General features: G+C 48.8%; 1 protein-coding gene, 2 long non-coding RNA genes and 9 other non-coding genes across 14 annotated transcripts; 1 reads left to right on the forward strand and 11 right to left on the reverse strand.

Moving 5' to 3' along the window:
• Positions 1-44: 44 nt before the first annotated feature.
• WDR74 (WD repeat domain 74) lies at positions 45-6,432 on the reverse strand. 2 transcript variants are annotated; one of them, XM_043581461.1, is made up of 11 exons: positions 5,947-6,418; positions 5,756-5,862; positions 5,544-5,665; positions 4,062-4,137; positions 3,102-3,248; positions 2,860-2,961; positions 1,327-1,427; positions 1,184-1,239; positions 708-853; positions 567-623; positions 45-265 (listed from the first exon to the last, which is right to left on the reverse strand). In XM_043581461.1, exons 1-11 carry the CDS (start codon positions 6,008-6,010, stop codon positions 86-88), a joined length of 1,158 nt encoding a protein of 385 aa, XP_043437396.1. In that variant the 5' UTR covers positions 6,011-6,418; the 3' UTR covers positions 45-85. The 2 variants fall into 2 exon arrangements, with proteins under 2 accessions (XP_043437396.1, XP_043437395.1); XM_043581460.1 differs by having other exon boundaries at positions 5,544-5,862; positions 5,947-6,432.
• On the forward strand, positions 1,143-1,528 carry LOC122483916. Its single transcript, XR_006297497.1, has 2 exons — positions 1,143-1,257; positions 1,375-1,528. It is a non-coding gene; the product is annotated as an uncharacterized LOC122483916 (long non-coding RNA).
• A 1,356-nt stretch (positions 6,433-7,788) lies between the features above and the next one.
• On the reverse strand, positions 7,789-7,979 carry LOC122484611. Its single transcript, XR_006297667.1, has one exon. It is a non-coding gene; the product is annotated as a U2 spliceosomal RNA (small nuclear RNA).
• A 5,781-nt stretch (positions 7,980-13,760) lies between these two features.
• LOC122483915 lies at positions 13,761-18,280 on the reverse strand. 2 transcript variants are annotated; one of them, XR_006297496.1, is made up of 11 exons: positions 17,862-18,280; positions 17,548-17,608; positions 17,246-17,296; positions 16,867-16,904; positions 16,628-16,676; positions 16,288-16,334; positions 16,073-16,107; positions 15,823-15,859; positions 15,388-15,430; positions 15,120-15,150; positions 13,761-13,988 (listed from the first exon to the last, which is right to left on the reverse strand). It is a non-coding gene; the product is annotated as an uncharacterized LOC122483915 (long non-coding RNA). The 2 variants fall into 2 exon arrangements; XR_006297494.1 differs by having other exon boundaries at positions 17,524-17,608; positions 17,862-18,276.
• Positions 15,224-15,348, reverse strand: LOC122484571. The gene has a single exon (XR_006297630.1). It is a non-coding gene; the product is annotated as a small nucleolar RNA SNORD22 (small nucleolar RNA).
• On the reverse strand, positions 15,591-15,659 carry LOC122484570. Its single transcript, XR_006297629.1, has one exon. It is a non-coding gene; the product is annotated as a small nucleolar RNA SNORD31 (small nucleolar RNA).
• On the reverse strand, positions 15,937-16,005 carry LOC122484569. The gene has a single exon (XR_006297628.1). It is a non-coding gene; the product is annotated as a small nucleolar RNA SNORD30 (small nucleolar RNA).
• Positions 16,178-16,243, reverse strand: LOC122484564. The gene has a single exon (XR_006297624.1). It is a non-coding gene; the product is annotated as a small nucleolar RNA SNORD29 (small nucleolar RNA).
• On the reverse strand, positions 16,455-16,581 carry LOC122484572. The gene has a single exon (XR_006297631.1). It is a non-coding gene; the product is annotated as a small nucleolar RNA SNORD22 (small nucleolar RNA).
• LOC122484565 lies at positions 16,973-17,047 on the reverse strand. The gene has a single exon (XR_006297625.1). It is a non-coding gene; the product is annotated as a small nucleolar RNA SNORD28 (small nucleolar RNA).
• LOC122484566 lies at positions 17,370-17,442 on the reverse strand. Its single transcript, XR_006297626.1, has one exon. It is a non-coding gene; the product is annotated as a small nucleolar RNA SNORD27 (small nucleolar RNA).
• LOC122484567 lies at positions 17,717-17,792 on the reverse strand. The gene has a single exon (XR_006297627.1). It is a non-coding gene; the product is annotated as a small nucleolar RNA SNORD26 (small nucleolar RNA).
• Positions 18,281-19,778: the final 1,498 nt, after the last annotated feature.

Consider the following 19,778-nt stretch of genomic DNA (forward strand, 5'->3'; position numbering starts at 1 on the left):
AGTCCTCTTTCCATTCTCCCATCACAAAAGGCTCAGGGTCATGGTGGGTGTTAAACTGTTTATTTACAAAGTGAGCACAGGCTCTTCAGGTGCTGGTGGATCCAGGCCGCTGCTTTTTTCTCCGTCTGGTTTGGAGAGCCCCTTGGGTCTGCTCCAAATCAGGGAGCTTCCGCTTGGCGGCTGCCTCCAAGGAGGCCCAAAGTTCATCTGTCTCTGTGTCTTCTAGGGCCGCCGTTTTGGGCTCTTGAGGCTCTTGGGGCTGATCCTGGTGAGTGGGAGAAAACTTAGGAGTCTGGGGCACAGTAACAGAGGCCCCGGGAAGGAGGATCCAGTTGGGAAAGCACTTTCAATTCCTGCTCCCGGACACTATTCCCATCCATGCTCCTATGTGGCCCTTTGCAGTAGCCCTGCCAGGATTGTAACTATTAACCCCCCTCAGAGAACTTAAGCAACTTGGCTGACAGGCAGACAGTTCTGGCTGTGTTCCAGCTGTTTCTTTTTTCTCTCCATGGGGAAGTGCTCACATCTGTGCCCTTGCTCCCACATTCCAAGACCCAGCTGCTTACCTCCCAGTCATCCCTGCCTGACAGGAGGAGGCAGTTCAGTTGAGACTTGAGATAAACCTACAAAACCAAGAGGGGCCATAAGGAGCTAGGGACACTGGAACGGAAACGTGGCTTGGGGCACACAAGGCAGCCAGCTCTCACCTTATGCTCTAGACCCCGTGGATTCCGGATCCTGTGCACCCTCAAGACTCTGTCCAAGCCACAGGAGGCTAGTAGGGGCTTTGAAGGGTGGCACTGTAATCCTCGGACACTGCCTGCCAGTCCCTTCAGACAGCCCAGTAGGCGTCCTGGAGGAGAGGGGGAGGCATCAGCACTAGCCGGCCAGCCAACAACCATTGTTTACCGTTTCAAGTCGCTTTATGTTTCAATATTTATATCTCAACATAAGGTGGGGACAGGAGTTGTCATTAATATTTCCATTTTACAGGTGGAGGAGCTAATGTCACAGAGAACTGAAGTAATTTGTCCAAGACCCTACAGCTTCTGGTGAACCAGGATTTGAACCCAGGCAATTGGCACCTGAATGAGGGCTCCACCATGCCACTGTACCCCCTCAGAGGGAATCTTGCCCTTCCTCCCACCTCTTCCCCTCCTGCAGGGCTCCCTAGTCCACTCACCTTGCCGAAGGTCAATTTCTGCCAGCTGCCCATGAGTGTTGCCCACGATCACTGAACTAAGGAGGAGACCAGAGGTGGGTGGGGTCAGCAGGAGCCTCCTAGAGTCCTCTCCGAGCCCCACTCTGTGTCCTCTCAACACTTACTTGCCCCCGGGAGTGAGGGTCATGGCCGTAAGTGGATACTCTCCATAGGTGGCCTCTAGGACTGGCCGACGCTGGGGAGAGGCTGGATCGTAGACACGGACCTGGAGAACACCGAAGCATCACGAGAGCACCCTCACGCCACATACCCGTCCCTGGATTGTCCGTATCTTCACGCCCTCCTTCATACACTGCTTTCTTATGACCCACTCTTAGAGAAACTTTCTCATCTGAAACGTACCCCCCTCTTGCTCTGAGTGTCAGGGAAGAGTGGGCAGAGGAGATCTGCTTAGGGAGAGAGGTCCCCCAGGTTAGGGGGGGTGACAGCATTTCCAGGGTCCACATGTGTGGGCATTCCACCCCTCCATACTCCCATCTTGGCATGAAAAGGCAAGCCAGTCCAATCTTCAGAGACTACTGAATTTCAGGCAGAGAAATTTAGCCTGAGCAACAGAGGGGAGAGTAAGCCCTCACAGTGTGTTTTGAACAGCGACATATCCCCAAGATCAGATTTCAGTATGCAGGAGCAAAGGAAATGGGACAAACACAGGGACCCAGTCCTGCCGGGATCTTAGGACTTCATTTTTTTTTTTTTCAACGTTTATTTATTTTTGGGACAGAGAGAGACAGAGCATGAACGGGGGAGGGGCAGAGAGAGAGAGGGAGACACAGAATTGGAAACAGGCTCCAGGCTCTGAGCCATCAGCCCAGAGCCCGACGCAGGGCTCGAACTCACGGACCGCGAGATCGTGACCTGGCTGAAGTCGGACGCTTAACCGACTGCGCCACCCAGGTGCCCCTGGGATCTTAGGACTTCAAATGAGGCCAGCTGTAAAGATCTCCAGTCGGGCCCACCCGCCCTCCCTCCTATAAAGCTGAGCTGAGGAGGCGCCTGGAAGGCTCAGTCGGTTGAGCGTCAGACTTTGGCTCAGGTCATGATCTCGTGGTCCTTGAGTTCGAGCCCTGCGTCGGGCTCTGTGCTAACAGCTAGGAGCCTGGAGCCTGCTTCCGATTCTGTGTCTCCCTCTCTCTCTGCCCCTCCCCTGCTCATGCTCTGTCTGTCTCTGTCTCAAAAATAAATAAAAACATTAAAAAAAAAAAAAAAAAAGCCAAGGAGCCAAGGATGCAGAGGAGTGGGTCAGGCCTGGGTCCCAAAGCAAATCAGAGGCTGCATCAAGACCAGAACCCAGTTCCCCTGACACCCAACCCAGTGTCCTCTCATGACACCTGGACCGTGGGATTCTACTGTGAAAGAAGCAGAATTCTCCCTTCTTCTCTCCTCCTTTCCACATTGGAAGCGAAGGAAGGGTCACAGTTCAGAAAACTCATCCTACAATGTACCAGAAGGTCTCTGGCTCAGCCATGGGGCTGGGATGGTCGGGGGCCGGGGAGCGGGGGGGGTGGGGGGGAATGCTCCCTCTGGGAGCTCAGAGACAGAGGATGAAGGTCGGCCTGTGCCACCAGGCAGGTTGTTTCGTTGTTTCTCTAGGAGGCTGCTTAAGCCCCGGAGGAGGTAGAGGTGGGGCAGTACCTCACCTGATGGTACCCTGTGCAGGTGACAAGCTTCTGAGATTCAGGAAGGAACTGTATATCTTGATCCCAGATGGGAACCCGCAGGTCGAGCCAGTCGTTCCGTACCTGGTGGGGTGGATAGAGGGGGGACAGGTTGCAGGAGGGCTCACAGGCCCTGTCCTTCAGCTCTTCATCATCATCCCCCAACTCAGTGGCCTCAGCCTCCTTGAACCTCAGCCCCAGCCCCTCCCACCACTGTCACTCACATTCTTGGCCCTGAACACAGGCTCCTCCGACCCCTGTAGGTCCCACACCTTCAAAGCATTCTCTTTCCCACCCGTGGCAACCACGTGCGGGCGTGCTGGGTCTTGGCGCATCCTGCACACCCCAGGACCCACACACAGCTCCAGGAGCTGAAAGAGACAGGAGATGAGAGTCAGTTCCGGAGTCCTTAATCCTATTCCCCCATGGGAATGCAAGCTGGTGCAGCAGCCACTCTGGAAAACAGTACGAAGGTTCCTCAAAAAACTAAAAATAGAACTACCCTATGACCCAGCAATTGCACGACTAGGTATTTATCCAAGGGATACAGGTGGGCTGTTTTGAAGGGGCACATGCACCCCCATGTTTATAGCAGCACTATCAACAATAGCCAATGTATGGAAAGAGCCCAAATGTCCATCGATGGATGAACAGGTAAAGAAGATGTGGTATAGATACACAGATAGATAGATAGATACAATGGAGTATTACTCGGCAATCAAAAAGAATGAAATCTTGCCGTTGGCAATGACATGGATGGAACTGGAGGGTATTACGCTAAGTGAAATTAGTCAAAGAGAAATATCATATGACTTCACTCATATGAGGACTTTAAGAGACAAAACAGATGAACATCAGGGAAGGGAAACAAAAATAATATAAAAGCAGGGAGGGGAACAAAACAGAAGAGACTCATAAATATGGAGAACAAACTGAGGGTTACTGGAGGGGTTGTGGGAGGCGGGGAGGGGCTAACTGGGTCAGGGGCACTAAGGAATCTACTCCTGAAATCATTGTTGCACTATATGCTAACTAATTTGGATGTAAATTAAACAACAACAACAACAACAACAAAACAAAACAAACAAACAAACAAACAAAAAACCCTCTTCCCCCAAAGCCCTCCCTCGGTTCCTACCCGGGCCCTCATCTTCCCCATCACTGGCAGGGCAGGGGAGCCTTACTGGGTCAGAGGATGCTTCCTTGTCATTGTTACGCCAGACCCGGACAACCCCAGAATCCACACATGTGATGAGGGTGCTGTGGGCAGAGGGAGGTTAGAGTAAACAACAACAACAACAAAAAGTAAGTAAGTATGAATTTCAAGTGTTCTCTGGGCCCTAGTCAACCCACCCCCAGATTCACATTAACTAGACTCCCTCCTCCCATGTTTGTTATTTAATATCCTCAACGGGGGATGGTTTCTCAGTTTTGTAAGTGAGGAAACTCAAGCTCTGAGAAGTGTAAAAAGATTTGCCCACACAGCTCTAAATGTCAGAACCAGAGCTGGAAAGTCAAGCGTGTGATGCTCCAGAGCAGAGTGCCTTTGCTATTATCTGGGGGCAGCCGGCCCTGCCGGTTTTTCTGAACCTTGGGTGGGTCACCAGGGGCCAGGATCAGTAGCTCTGAAAGAGCTGAAGTGGGACTGGTCTCACGTTCGGGTCTGGCCAAAGTCAAACACTAGCTTCTTCTCTCAAGTTCCCTGTTTGGCATTCCAGACACTAAATGTCAATCTCTCCCTAAAACACACACCCCCTCCCCAAGCAAGCCTCCCCCAGGATCTGTGTAAAGCCCGAGCCTATGTTCTTTTTCACATCTGCCCACCCTCCCTGCCTCGGTTCAGGCTGTAGCGGTGCTTGCCTGGGCTTCGGCAAGAGGTTCTCAACCACTCTTTCCAACCCATTCTCCACACACCCCTCCTCGCTCAAAACCACCTGCAAAGTCATAAGTGCAAATCTCTCAGTCTGACGCTGAAAGGCCTTCACATTTAATCACTACCTACCTTGCCCATCTTGTACTAAAACGCGCCCTCGGTTTCCACCCCCAAATGCTGTTTACCTTGCCTGAAATTACCATGTAGCCTGACACCAATCCTTGGCCTCAGCCCAGGCAGCAGTCTCTTTCTGAAACGCGCTTACTCCTTTCTCCTCTTGTCAAAATTCTACCCATCCTTCATGGCTCAGTTCAAGTGACTCACCTACACAGGCACTTCGACTAGTCAGTTTTCAGAACACCATCAAACCCACACAGCCTGTTCACAGCCTTCTCCCTCCTTGGAAGAAAGCTACCCCCAGTTACTTAACCACTAACACTTTCCTATCCTTTCCTTTGAGAACTTCACCGTATCATTGGTGGTTGTTAGTCTCCATTTTCAAACATACTCTAAACTATTCAGTGACCTGCTCAGGGTCATCCAAAAAGCTATGGAGCCAGGAAAAATACCCTTGATGCAAACTCATGAAGGCAGGTACTGCACGTGTCTGGTTTGCCTGCAGCCTTTGCATTTCGTCCAATGCCTATTAATAAGCAGGTATTCAATAGCACCTGGCCTGTCACTCAGCCCAGGCTGGGGTCCCTAAGGGTTGATTGCCCAATATTCGGCAGTCCCGCGAGAGCCTCCACGCTGTCCCTACGACCTGAGCGTTCAGCGAGGGGCTCGGTCTTACCCGTCGACCTGGGCGAGGCCTCGGAACGTGCCCTCCCCGCCGGGGCAGTGCTTGTGGCCCTGGAATCTGCCCTCCTCGGTGCTGAAGTACCTCACTGTTTTGTCGGCGCAACCCATCAGGATCTGCGGGCAGAAGAGGGCAGGATGGCGACCAGAGCGAGGCTGCCGCACCGTAGATCCCCCCCAGCTCGGGACCGACCAGCGGCCGCTCACCTGAGTCTCGCCGCCCGCGCCCCAGCACAGGGCGCTCACCGCCTCCTCGCGCCGCGGCTGTCCTGCCGCCGTGAAGTTCGCCGCCTGTTTGCGCTGAAGGTTCACCCCTGCGGGAGGCGGGCGTCAGTCGATCCGGGGTCGCGAGCGAGGGACACCCCCCCCCCTTCCCGATGCTGGGCCCGGCCACCCACCTTTCAGGATCCCGGTCTCGGTGCCCACCCACACATGGTTCCAGCGTGCCCCAGTAGCCCCCATAACGGAACCCAGCAGCCCACGGCTCGCACTTCCGGCGCAGCGTTGCGTCACCAGCGCGCCGCGTTTGATCCGGATGAACGCCGTCTCTTGCAGTTTAAAAAGCCGGAAGAAGGGCGCTTGGCTGGCTGGGTGGAAGGAGTTCGTGACTTTTGATCTCCGTATCGTAAGTTCTAAAGCCCCACGATGGGTGTAGCGATCACTTAAATAAATACAAACTTAAAAGAATAAGAAAGAGAAGAGTAAAGATCCCCTGGTCCCCTGCCTTCTGCAGCTGGTTTTGCTTTACGAACTCTGGGGGTGCTGGTGGAGATCTGGAGAGTAACTTGACAGTTGTGTACTTGGAGTGGAAGGCGCCTCCCTGCTCCAAAGCATCGTGTAATATGTTTTCTGTACAAGACAAGAAAGACGAGCACACTTTAGAAAAAAAAAAAAAAAATCACTGAGGCGCATGGCTTCAACCTCGAGCGTAAAAGCCACAAACCGACGAAGGATGGGGAAAATGAAACCGATGATCTTAAAATAGAAACCTAGAAAGTGGAGGTAGCTGCGTCTTTTTTATTTCCTCGCATTGAGGTTTGGTGATGGTAAAAAACATCAGCTCCAACTGAGAATAAAACTGCAAAATTAACAGTATTTCTCCCAGGTACAAGCTGCTGCTGCATAAATGTAACCACCCTTCCTGTGAATGACTACAATTTTATTACAGAGGTTTTGTTCTCTGAGATTAGAGTACCAGAAATTTGCCCGTTTAAAATTTTATCAGTAAGAAATAAAGCATCGCACTCTTGCCTGCACAAGGCCTCACAGAGAAGCAGCCTCGATTTCCAGCTCAGCTGCAGAGCTGTGAATGAGGGTTCTGAGCACAACATTCCACACTTATGCAAACGTTATTACCAAGGTAACAAGCACGATGTCTACTTCACAGGGTACACTGGATATTGACCCCTTTGTCTCCCCTCCACAGTCCTAGTTTGTATTGAGCCTATTACAACATTAAATCAAATCTAAACTCCACCTTAACCTTAAAAGTCTTTCTTTAAATTACTCCTTTATTTTGCGAGACGTCCCCTTTGTTGGTGGGCGGTTTCCTCTCATTGTAAACTCGGGGATATATCTGGGGTTTAGGCTAGGCTGGGCCGGCCCCCCCGGGAGTTCCCCTTTATAATCCAGGATAAAACAAACCTGCAAATCGTTTTTGAACCCTTTAAAGAACACATTTTCTAAAAGTGCAAGAGAAAAAAAGTTGCTACTCCAGCTCCCAGACCGAGAAAGTTATTTTACCAAATAGAAACTGCCTTGGGGAGAAACACATCGATACCAGGAAAACAATTTCTGCACGCAGAGTAAGAAACAACAGGGATCATTCTCAAGTTACTTGCTTGTATCAGAACGCTCCCCGCTGAGCAATATATTATTCTTATTAACGTTAGTACACTTCCATCTGACAAAGACAGAGCACCGCCGGCGGAAAAAACACAGAACCCGAAAAAGACTCCAATTTTTGAGTTATCAGCGCGGAGCCCATGGGGAAGGCAGAGAGAGAGAAAGGGGGCGCGCGGAGCCCATGGGGAGGGCAGAGAGAAAGAGAAAAGGGGCGCGCGGCGCGAGCGAGCTCACAAATTAGGTAAGTCATAACTTGGGTTAAAACCAACGAAAGTGTTTAACAGCCCCATTGGCTTAGTATATTTAAGAAAAACCACCACTCCCTTTCAAACCAGAGCTAAAAGACTCTTAAAAAACCATGTTCTTTTTTTAGAAACCATTAGTGTTCCCCCAAAAGGGGGTGCACCGTTCCTGGAAGTACTGCAATACCAGGTCGATGCGTGGAGTGGACGGAGCAAGCTCCTATTCCATCTCCTAATTCCAAAAATCCATTTAATATATTGTCCTCGGATAGAGGACGTATCAGATATTAAACTGATAAGAACAGATACTACACTTGATCTTAGCCAAAAGGCCGAGAAGCGATACCGTTGCAACCGGCTCCTGGCAACCCTTACCCTTCCTATAGCTTTTACGATTGTGGCGATTTCTATGACATAATGATTAGATTACCTTGAAATATGTAATACTTCTTAAGTTCAACGTCTCATTATCTTTCCTTTATAATAATAGCTAGATTTTTTTAAAAAAAGATCTTAAATAGTGGTCTTTGCTGCATTGCCTGCCTGTACTGACTCCGCGTGTTTTACATAACCCCGCCCTGCCAATGATTTTCTTTCTTGGGATTGGTCCACATACAAGTCTGGATTTCAATATGGGCGTGGTCTCTGCCTCCCAGACTCGGGCCAGTCTCCCCGCCTGCAGGCCGTGCGGCGCTCTCGGTGAGTGGGTGGAAGGCGTTTCGGTAGGTGGTGGCGCCCTTCCCCGGGACGTTTGTTTATCGATCCCAAGTACAGGCTTCGGAGTCCGAAGAACTGGATTGGGATCCCTGCTCGCCAGTTCCTGACTTGATGACATAAGGCCGGTTGCTTGGAATCTTTTTCTGTTAACTGGGGACTAATAACGCGCTTATACGGCGGTAGTGAGAACCCAGTTGAGGTTGGGCTTTAGGGCTGCATTCCCCTCTCATTCTAGGGCTCCCCTCCCTTCCGCGCCTCCTCCTTGACTGTACCATCCACCCCCAAACCACTTACATCTTGCCGTTTACGACGCATCGTCCACCGTGCGCCCTTCACACAAGGGAAGAGATGCCCAGAGAAAGGCGTTTTGGAGGGTCCCGATTCCTAAACCCAGGTGGGAGAGACAGGCTGAGGCCAGTGTAGATAAAATGTAAACGAAGCAGTTCTTTTGTAGGCTCAAGGCGAAGTCCGGCTGTATGAAAAGGATTGATGATCAGGCCGGAGCTGAGAAAGGACTTGAGGTCCCGTTTCCTTGGAAAGTATATTAATATAAATGTGGAGCGTTTTTTTTTGTTTGTTTTGTTTTGTTTTTTGTTTTTTTTTTAATGTGGAACGTTCTGTTGGAAATCTCCTTCACTGAAGCTCTACGCCCGGGCTGGAAATAGAGGCCGTTGTCTCTGTGTCAAGGTGACTAGGTGGGACCTTCTGTTCTCACTGACAGGCTTTCAACTAGCAAAATTTCTATAATCTATGATTTTAGAGAGCAAGGCTCTCAGCATTGTGTCCCTGATGCTAATAATAAACAGGGAGTTTGTAAAGGTTCCCATATGTAAATCCAGAGCCTCCAGGGAGGGCTGAATTAAGGAGGTGTGGCCGGTAGAATACTGCCCCCAATAAAGATACTCCCGTGCTAATTCTCAGAACCTCTCAATGTGTTACCTTACATGGCAAAAGGTACTTTGCAGATGTGGTTAAATTAAGAGTTGGGGGAAGGAGAGTTTATCTGGGATTATCTAGTGGGTGCCTGTAATCACAAAGGTCCTCATCAGGGTCAGAGGGGGGCAGGAGCCAGCGTCAGAGTGATGGAGCACGTATAAGGTGGATGAGCCATTGCTAGCTTTGAAGATGGAAGGAGGTCATCAGATGGATGTGGGCAGCCTCTAGCAGCTGGAAAAGGCAAGGAAACAGATTCTCTGTCTTAGAGCCTCCAGAACGGAATGCAGTCCTGCGGACCCAGCTTGATTTTAGCCCACTGAGACCTGTTTTGGATATCTGACCTCCAGGACTGTAAGATAGTAAGTTGTTATGTTTTAAGCCACTGAGTTTGTGGTAATTGGTTTCAACAGCAATAAAAACCAATACAGGGGCAAAAGCAGCGTTCAGTTTCTTTCCATCTGAACCTTCTCCAAATTCTACTGGACCCAACCTCGGGCGAGGCCACAGGCCCCTAGCTGAGCGGGCTTCACCTTCTGCCCCAGGCTATGTACAGCCAAGCATCCCAGAACACAGATCTGGTGGCCCGTGCTTCCTCAGGTCGGTCTGCAGTCAGCAGCAGCCCTGTTCCTCCTCTGAAGCCAAGGCAAGTGGGGAGTGGCTCCTTTACCCTCAGTCCGCTGTTACCCTGCCCCTTTCTATACAAGTATGGGAGACTGACAGTGCAGGCACCATAAGAACTTGGAAATTAACCTTTGCTCCTGGGAGGCCATGTGTCCATTTGATTATGCTTATGGAGCACATACTCTACAATGATAAAATCAGACAGGACCTTTGGCTTCGTGAGTTCGTGGTCTACTGGGGAAAACTGGGAGAAGGCTCCTGTGATTCTCCAGGCAAGAGCTGGAGGGGATTTGGGCAGGGTGGCTGTGATGGCAGAGGTGGAGGGAAGTGGGAGGGATCACAGAGAATCACTGGCTTTGATGACAGGCAAAGTGAGGCCAAGGGAAGAGCATTCTTTCCGTGTGCATACATTTTAAATTTGATGTCTTGGGGGCACCTGTGTGGCTCAGTTGGTTAAGCTTCTGACTTCTGCTCAGGTCATGATCTCGCTGTTTGTGGGTTCGAGCCCCGCATTGGGCTCTGTGCTGACAGCTCAGAGCCTGAGCCTGTTTCGGATTCTGCGTCTCCCTTTCTCTCTGCCCCTCCCTTGCTTGCGTTTTGTCTCTCAAAAATAAACATTGAAATAATAAAATAAATTTGATGTTTTGTTTTCACAAAACTGACACACTATACATTGTCACACGTTCAAAGGCTTATAACATCCCCCCCCCATAAAATGTTTTAATGGTACTTTTCTTGTTTATAAATTGATTAAACAATTTTAGACTTTCTATTCGTGTGTGTGTATGTGTGTGTGTGTGTGTGTGTGTTCTTAAGAAATGGTATAAACTTGGGGCGCCTGGGTGGCTCAGTCGGTTGAGCGTCTGACTTCAGCTCAGGTCACGATCTCGTGGTCCGTGAGTTCGAGCCCCGCGTCAGGCTCTGGGCTGATGGCTCAGAGCCTGGAGCCTGCTTCTGATTCTGTGACTCCCTCCCTCTCTGCCCCTCCCCCGTTCATGCTCTGTCTCTCTCTGTCTCAAAAATAAATAAATGTTAAAAGAAATATTAAAAAAAAGAAATGGTATAAACTTAAAAATCAGCACAATATAGAGCATGTCAAAGAACAGCCTAGTCAGTTTGAAGATTTTGATTTTAATGTAACTGCATCTCCCAACCCTTCTGAGAATCTGTTGAAGCTTTCCTCAAATGAGTTGCCTTACACACGTCTTGCATACCATTTCCTGGGGGGATTCTTTAGGGCCCCCTAAGCCCATTCATTAACAACCACAGTCCTAAAGAGACAGGAGAACCTGACGGCGTCCAAACACCTAATGAGGTCATATCAAGTTGGAGGTACAGGGGCGCCTGGGTAGCTCAGTGGGTTGAGGGTCGACTCTGGATTTCAGCTGAGGTCCTGATCTCACAGGTTCCTGAGTTCCAGCTGTGCATCAGGCTCTATGCCGATAGTGCAGAGCCTGCTTGGGATTGTCTCTCTCTCTGCCCCTCTCCCCAAATAAAGAAATAAGCATTTAAAAAAAAAATGGGGGCATAGATGGGGATGGTCCTGGAAGCCCTGCTTCGGCTTGTGGCAGGGCTGTCCGAGAGCACGGTCTCCTAGACTCAAGGCTGGCTCCACTGGGCCCACTTTCCCGTGGCGACTCGGGGGTGGATTTGGACCGCTCCTGCAGCTCCTGGAAAAGAAGCACCAGTTCTCTTCTTGGCCACCAATTCCACCACCCCCTTTGCTAATTTGTGTGAACCGCCCCCCCCCCCCCACCTTGTCCCCCAGCTCTCTAGAAATTCGAATTCACACTTTCTACTGAAAGCCTCTCATCTGGTGCCTGGGCTTTCGGTGCTATGGTGACAACGGATTCCCTGTCTCCAGCCTGACTGGTCAGTGATGCCAGGCACCATTCCAAGTGCTTTGTATGGAGTAACAGCCTTAAGAGAGAAGTGGTGACTGTCATGTTCAGTCTTTTACAGATGGAGAAACTGAACCACTTCAGGTCACACAGCTAGTAAGTGGTGGAGACTCCAACCTCAGGCAACTCCTATACCATACCACGTCTGCTTGACTCCTTGGGTGTCAGGGAGGCATCTGAGACTCACGCTATCCAAAATCATTCCCTACTGTCCCCACTGGAACGTCCTTTATGCTCCCTTCACTCACCCCCACATCCACTCCGTCCGCTAGTCCTGTTGCATCTACTCCAGAATACATCCTGAGTGACTCCGTTTCATCCCATCAGCTGTTCCTTCCTTAGCCTCCAGAACTCCCCATCTTAGCTCAAATGTCACCTCCTCAGAGACGCTTGCCCTGACCACCTTCTTACCAAATCACGGATTCTTGTTCCCTGCTGGCATCTCTCACAGATCTCATGGTGTCTTCAACTTAGCACTATTGACATTTTGGGCTGTATGATTCATTGGAGTGGTGGAGAGGGAGCTGGCCTGTGCATCGTAGGGTCTCCCCACTGGATGCCAGTATACCACCCCCAAAGTTGTAACAACCAAAAGCGTTTCCAGGGATTTTTTTTTCTGGGGGATGAAGTCACTGCTGCTTGAAAACCACTGTTATTTCAAACTATCTTAGGCACTCACTGTCCTATTTTCCCTTTCCCTCCCTCTTGTAAGAATGTAACTAAACAGCAATCAACAATGGCAAAAGCAAGGCCATGGCTCTTGTGATCAGTACACTGCTAGGTTTGGGACACAGCAGCTGCTCAGTGCTGTGACCATTCATGGAGGTGGGGAGACAGGATGTTGTGTCAGGGGGGAGCAGACCTGGGCAGGACAGGGACTCCAGGGACTGTGTCCAGTTAGGTATATCAGGGAAGGAGGTCAAGGGGCAAATGGATGTACCTGAAGCTCAGGGGAAAGGTGGTCTGAAGTATCAGGAACTCGAGGAGCCAGGCCTCAATCATTCCAACCCTCTCCCCCATTCCTCCATATTGTCTGTTATCTCATCTTTTAGCCAGAGTAGCCATTGACTTGGATCTTAATTTGAATTCATTTGCCAAATGGTGAGAATAGTATTCCTGGACGGCTTCATTGTCAACCAGACTCTTTCAGTGAATACCTTCTGGCCCCTGTACCAGCCTAGATCCAACTTTGGTTCCATCGTCTCCTTGCTGAATCCCTCAACTGGGTTAGAGAAGAAGCAGCCTCCAGACTCCTAGGGATAGCACCCGGCCTGATGTTTAAGTACCTAGGACTTTGAATAGTAACCCTCTCCTCCCCTGGTATTGTGACAGGGACAAGTCGCTTCTTTGCTGGTTCCCCTTTATCCAAGGATACTTCTGGCAAACACCCCACAGTAAGTACTGGGGTGAGAGGTCGTGTGCATAGTGGCTGGTCTGTAGTAAAAGCTAAACACTTGCTTGTTGTTTTGTTTCAAGTCCACCTGACCTTAGTGGCTTTGACACAAGTGATCTGATGTTTCCTGGTCAGCACTGCAGATTCTGCTTGTGGTAGCTGTTTCTCCCGTGTTCCTCCCAGCCTTTTTTTTCCCCCCAATTTTAAAAGTTGGTCCTTGTATCTTTTCTTATGCAACCTATTTGCATCCCAGTTATACATAAGTAGAACTATCCGCTCCCCAACAGCGCCAATTAAAAAGCAAAGACTTGAAAACATTAGGTATGTGTGAGGTGACAATCCATCTGAATGAGATTGTAAATTTTCAAGTACTCATTCATGTACCTTAACCCCACTTACTAAATTTATGCTCAGAAACAATGGCACATGTAGATGGAAAGATGGATGTTTGATGTCAATTGAGGTGTTCACTGAGCATTCTTACCAGATGTCCTAAGGGAACAGAAGTTCTGGTTTCCCATGGAAAGAACAAATGGAAGGCCGACACAAGCAGGATTATTCTCATCAAGTTATATTTACACCAACAGGATAAACACAATAATTGGCCAAAGTAAGCCTTTTAGCATTGACTTAAGAAAATTTTTTTTAGGGGCACCTCATTGGCTCAGTCTGTTATATGTCGAAGCATTGATTCCAGCTCAGGTTATCTCAGTTTCAGAGTTCAAGTCCTGCGTTGGGCTCTGCACTGGACAGCATGAGGTCTACTTGGGATTCTGTCTCCCTGTCTGAAAAATGAACATTCACAATTAAAAAAAAAAAAAAACTTTAGAAGTTGGCTCTGCCCAAACATGGGGTTGAAACTCAGGATCCTGAGATCACGAGTTGCATGCTCTGAGCCAGCCAGGTACCTCCTAGCAGGAACTTTTGAGTGGGACCCTGAGTTACCTACAAGAACCAGGACAATTCCAGATAAAAGGAAGAATGTAGAGACCCAGAAACTCATTAGAGGAACAGAAATTCAGGGGCTACTGGCCTGATCCTACAGAAAGCAGACTCCACTGAAACGTTGGGAATTTTATACGCAGAAAAAGGGCAGTGAAATACCAAACTCTGACAGCCAATATTTTGAGTCTGAGTGGTCCTCAATGGGGATTATGTCTTATGGCTCTCTGTGCCTTATGAACCAAGCCTGCCAAAGTTAAGGCAGAGCTAAGGATCACCCAAAGCCAGGAAACTTTTCATGCAGTGGGGCATGTATTGGGGGAGGGAAGATCTTAGAAGGCTCCTTGAACAATGCTTCCCTGAGCTAGACAGCATCAGGCAAAGTGCCACATTAAATTGGATACTGCCAACTTCCCCAGGATTATTTCCTTCTATCCAGCTACATGCACAAGTCACAATGAAGGTTAAACCTGTATTTAGAAAGGGTTAAACAATTATGTTAATTGCAATAACTAGGTTGTACAAAAACAGGACTTGAAAATTCCCTTTTGATAAAGAACTGAATTCCTATACAGAATAAAGTGCATTTTCTTGGTAGACAAGAAGAATGTATGCACTACATGGAGTTTACAAGGGACGACCCTTTAAACTAGTTCACCCTGGAGAGCATCAATAGCTCAGTTGGTTGAACATGATTCTTGATTTAGGCTCTGGTCATGTGGGTAAGCCCCACGTGGGCTCCACACTCAGTATGGAGCCTGCTTAAGATTTTCTTTCCCTCTGCCCCACTTCCCCCACTTGCTTTCTAAAAAAAAAAACCCTAACATAATACCTACTTTCAGGTATACTTTTGTTTTTCTGTTAGCCTGCTTCAGATTCTGTGTCTCCATCTTTCTCTGCCCCTCCCCCACTCACATGTGGTCTCTCTCAAAAATAAACATTAAATAAACACCAATATTTGGACAAATACCTACCCATTACCTATGCCTTGTTCCTTCTTCAGACCTGGAAAAAAACAAAACAAAACTACATCAAAGTGACTTGTCCTTCCCTTTCCCATCTTTAGAAATCTCTTGTAATCCCTCAGACTGTTCCTTCTGGAACAAGCTTCCTCTTTTCCCCCAGCCAGTCCCAGTGGGTTCACCTTTACAGGCTCTGGGACTAGAACAGGAAGTAAGACATGTGACTGTTTCTTCACTGGGAAGTTTTAATTTGGACCATCTAGTATCTAGGTTTACCCACCTGACTTCAGACTGGAGCTGAGCAGAGAAATGGCTGAGGGTACCTGTAAAAGAATGATTGGGAATTATAGGCCTCTCAGTCATCCCCCTGGGTCCCCATTGCTTAGAGGGAAGGCACAGCTGTAAAGGTTATGTAGTATTCTGCATGCACATTTTACATAGAAACCACCAGCCAACTTACCACTTCTTACTCTAAGATAAGCTCACAGCTCAGAGAATACCTTTCAGTCACAGTGTTCAGACTGGGGCGGTATTGCATTCATCACTGGTGAGTGGGAGCTTGTCACAGATGGTTCAGGGTGTCCACAGACAAGACTGAATTAAGTCAGTAATGTCTTCTTCGAATAGCTACCCGAAGTGTCGCCCCCTCCCCATTAAAAACACCTAGTAAATTTTACATAATGGCTATAAATGACAGCATTACAAAGGCATTTACCTCAAATCATTCTTGGGCTCCAGAGAAGGTGCTAAACCTGAAACAAACCAGACTGGAGTCAGTAATGCTTACCTTCACCAATAAATCGTTCCCCTTTAAAACCATCATTTCTAGGAAAATCAGATTTCCAATCTCAACAGCAAGTTATCAGCCGAACGAGATTCCATGTAAGTCATCACGTGTTTAGGTCCCAAAGGGAGCTTTTTTGGTACCCGATATGCTTCAGGTATCACGTATGGAAACTACTCACCTCTGAGCAAATGAGCAGGTTATGGGTAACCATACCTAGAGAAAGACAAAGCTGTGGGTAATGAAAAGTCCTTCCACGTGGCACCCCCCATTCCTACTTTTTCCAGTTTCTCAGGTGTTCACATGTTTTCATTGTGGAGTCATAGTGAGCTAGTTTTATTCATCATGGAAACTTGCCCATCTGGTGGCATGAACCACAGACATTAACCAACTAACCTGTTAACTCTGGAGGCCTTTTGGTAGTATACACGAAGAAGCTGCTCCTGAAAAAGATCATGTAATTAGCCAAGCAAGTATCTAAAACAGCCAAAGCTATTCTAGCTATATAATTAATGGGTTTAAGTGAAGAAAACCCAAGCAAATACTATTGACAGGGATACGCTGTACCTCAGACAGTTCCTTATGGAACAAATTCTCATCCTCTCACCCAGTTAGCCCCAGTGGGTTCACCATTACTGGCTCTGGGGCTAGAACAGGGGTAAGACAGGATGCTTGCTCTCTTCATTGGCATTATACTCTAGGGCAAGCTGTAATCAGCAAGGTTACAAGTACTCACCATCCTTAACTCTTTCCATGAATTCGACCCTGAGCACATCAGTGGGCATCTAGAGAAATAGATCAAGAAACATCACTACAAGGAAAAAGAACCAGAAAGCTATACGGGCTGATCAAGTCTTTGGTCACAACGACGAGACAAATAAAAACCACACCATGGAAAAAAAAAAAAAAAAAATCACCCTTTGATGGGTTCACATATATGCTAACAAAACAACAGTATTGGGAGAAGCTACTCACCATAAGGTAAATCAACATATTACCACCATCAGGACGACCTGCAAAAGGAGACCAGATGGTTATCAAAAAATACTAGGCTAGAACAAAGTTTCTTCATAATAGAAACTGCCATCAGAACTCTAACATGCTATTAATTGTTGTACCTCACAGAGGATCAGCATATCTATTCAAATCATCTGACAGTAACATATGGGTGAGGGAGAGCACACCATCTCAAGAATTAACTGTACTGTTGGGTTGCTCTCTCCCTCCACAGGAAAGTCATTCTAAGAGGAATAAGCTGCAAGAAGCAAAAAGGCAAAACTGCTCATTTTGCTCTCCTGGTTGTAGGCCAAACAGGAGAGGACACTCCAATCCCCTCATTTGGTCAAAAAATTACCTGTCTTCACCCTTGGAGGCAGCTGGATTCCTCAGGCTTGGGGAGGAGATGCTGGAAACAGAAAAGGAAGGCATTATATGTACCTAAAAATAGCCATTCATAGGTCCTTGAATACTCTTGGTCCACTTCTCAGCAGGAAGATGACATCACTTTTAAGATCAGCCATATGCTTGTCTTTTTTATGTTCATCACAGAGTGGTCAGCATAATCTGAACAAGAACAAACCCCATCTAGACACAGTGCCCACCCTTAACTGCGGTAAATCACTGCATACCCACCTGGAGCATCACTGGAATGTTTACTTTGCAGGGATGGGTCTTGTCCCATCCTCCAACCCGTAAGGTCTTTTGAGTTGAGCCACATCTGGAAGGGAAAAAAAAGGGGGGGGGGCCACCTCTCACTTAGTTTCATACTTTGCAGTCGGTCTTCTTACCTCCGCGCGAAACACCCGAACATTCGCTGCGGGCTGGTGCTACTCAGAACTCTTAGGCTTTCTCCACTACTCCATCAGAAAGAGAGAGTTCAATCCTTAGTATCATCCCCGTAGCACTTCCCACAAGGCCCCCGTACACTCGACAACGGAGGAAGAGGGGGTAAAAGAGGGCCACACACTTACCCTAGCAGGTCGGCCCTTTTCCATTCTAGCGTTCAGACGTGCGCCTAATCCCTGCAGACAAGAGGACATTAAATCAACACCGGCTTTTTCACAATCGTTTTGTCCGCCGGAGCTACGACTGTGTCGCATTTCGGCTGTGCAAGGCCCGTCTCTTCAGAGTTTCTTATCCTCACGGAGCTCAGTACAGGTCTGTGAAAAGGTTCTCATCACAGAGAGGGCCGCCGGCACGGCCCGCCATCGCCATCTTGCCCTTCACAAAGCTCCGCGGCTGCTTCGTGGACTCAAGGCCGTGGCCGAGCTCTTACCCCTCCCCCACCAACCAATAAATGCAATGTATTAGTGCTCAGGCAAGCCACGCTCACTTTTTATTTTTCCCTCGCTTCACCTTTTAAAAAAGATAAAGTAAACAACCCACACACTTACCCGACACCGTGAAAAAAAAATGAGGCAGACGGGCGGCAGCGAGATACTTAAATACCACCTCGCAGAGGCCCACGGGATTTATGGGCGGGACTATGGCGGGCGCACGCGCATATGGAGACAGCGCGCGAGCCTGGGGAATTGTGGGTAGGGAATTCCAGGGAAGGCGGGAGTGCAGTGCGCACACTCAGCATCTGGGGCGCGAAAAAAGACGCGCATGCGTCTCAGGGAGTCGCGCAGGCGCTCATTGCAGCGGGGGCCGTACCGCCGGCTCTCTGTAGGACGAGAACGCAGAGGTCCCGGCTTTGCAACGATCTCGGGAGACGCTCCGTCCCGGTCACGACTGCCTGCTCCCACACCACTCCCTGAGCCCCCCGCTTACCCACACACACCCTAAACTGGTGTGCAGGCTCCACCTCCCCGTGAGGTTCCCCCTGAACCTCATCTTGAAGTCTCGACCGGCGTCATCCCGGTTACACGCCTGCCTCCCGGCGCGCCTCTGCAGGCCTGGTGCGCAGGGTCCCTGCGTAGAGGGCGGCTGTGGGGTACCGGGAGCGGAAGGCCCTTTGTACGGAGCCATTTTGGGAATGTGAATCAGGCCCTCAGTGCTCCTGCTCCGCTTGGATCTTCTGACAGGGTCTGATTTTTCCCGAGCGACGGTTTTTCCCGTCCGATGTCGCTAGGAGCTTGGCTTGTAGCAGGGCCTATACATATACAGGTTATATATAAAGTAGGCTCCACTGTCCAGCGTGGGGTTCAAAGTCACGGACCCTGGGATCAAGAGCTGCGTGCTCTACCTGCTGAGCCACCCAGGTGCCCCTGAATCCCAGGTCTTTCCGCAGACCAAATGAATCAGAATTTTCATGTTGACAAACTCCCTGGCTGATTTGTATATGCCGTGTCCACTGTGCTTTCTCAAGACTATTTTCAGTCACTTTCTTGACCTCTCAGCAACACTACCCAGTTGATCCATTCCCTATGTCCTGAAACGCTGTGTTCCCACAGTTCTTGAGACCCTGTTCTTTCCCACTGTTGATATTTCTCATAATGTCTTGTAAGGGTTAGATTGTAGTATAGGGCTAATGCTTAGCTTGAAAAATAACAGCTTTGTGTTGATACTGAAGGTTAAGAGATAACAGCCTTGCTTTACTCTTGTAAACTACCTCTCATACTCTTGTAAATCAGGCTTCACCAATTAAGGAAACAAAAGTCCAAAGAAAAGAGCATCAGAGGCAGGGTCAAGGGGATCCACTGGTTGCCACTTAGAGGCAGAAAGTCTAAAATAAACACCTCCTTAGGCAACTGTTTCTAACTCATCTGGCAACTGTTTCTGACTCATCTGGAAACTTTCTTTGTTCTGTTCCCAGGTGATGATAAAACGATGTGATCGGTTATAAAAACTCTGTACCCTGGCTGTTCGGGGCGCACTCTTATCAAGAGTGTTGGTCCCGATCGGTCAGCCTTGCCTCTCATTGTAATAAAGTTTGTTGTGACTGT

This window comes from Prionailurus bengalensis, chromosome D1, assembly GCF_016509475.1.
Source record: "Prionailurus bengalensis isolate Pbe53 chromosome D1, Fcat_Pben_1.1_paternal_pri, whole genome shotgun sequence".
Taxonomy (NCBI): domain Eukaryota; kingdom Metazoa; phylum Chordata; class Mammalia; order Carnivora; family Felidae; genus Prionailurus; species Prionailurus bengalensis.

Bases quoted from the DNA above. Each gene is read 5' to 3' on its own strand.
- WDR74 (XM_043581460.1), bottom strand. From the start codon at position 6,010: ATGGGGGCTACTGGGGCACGCTGGAACCATGTGTGGGTGGGCACCGAG. The intron at 3,249-4,061 runs GTAAGGCTCCCC...TGTCTCTTTCAG, and splicing joins AGGAAGCATCCTCTGACCCA to CTCCTGGAGCTGTGTGTGGG. The intron at 854-1,183 runs GTGAGTGGACTA...CCTCTCCTCCAG, and splicing joins AGAAATTGACCTTCGGCAAG to GACGCCTACTGGGCTGTCTG.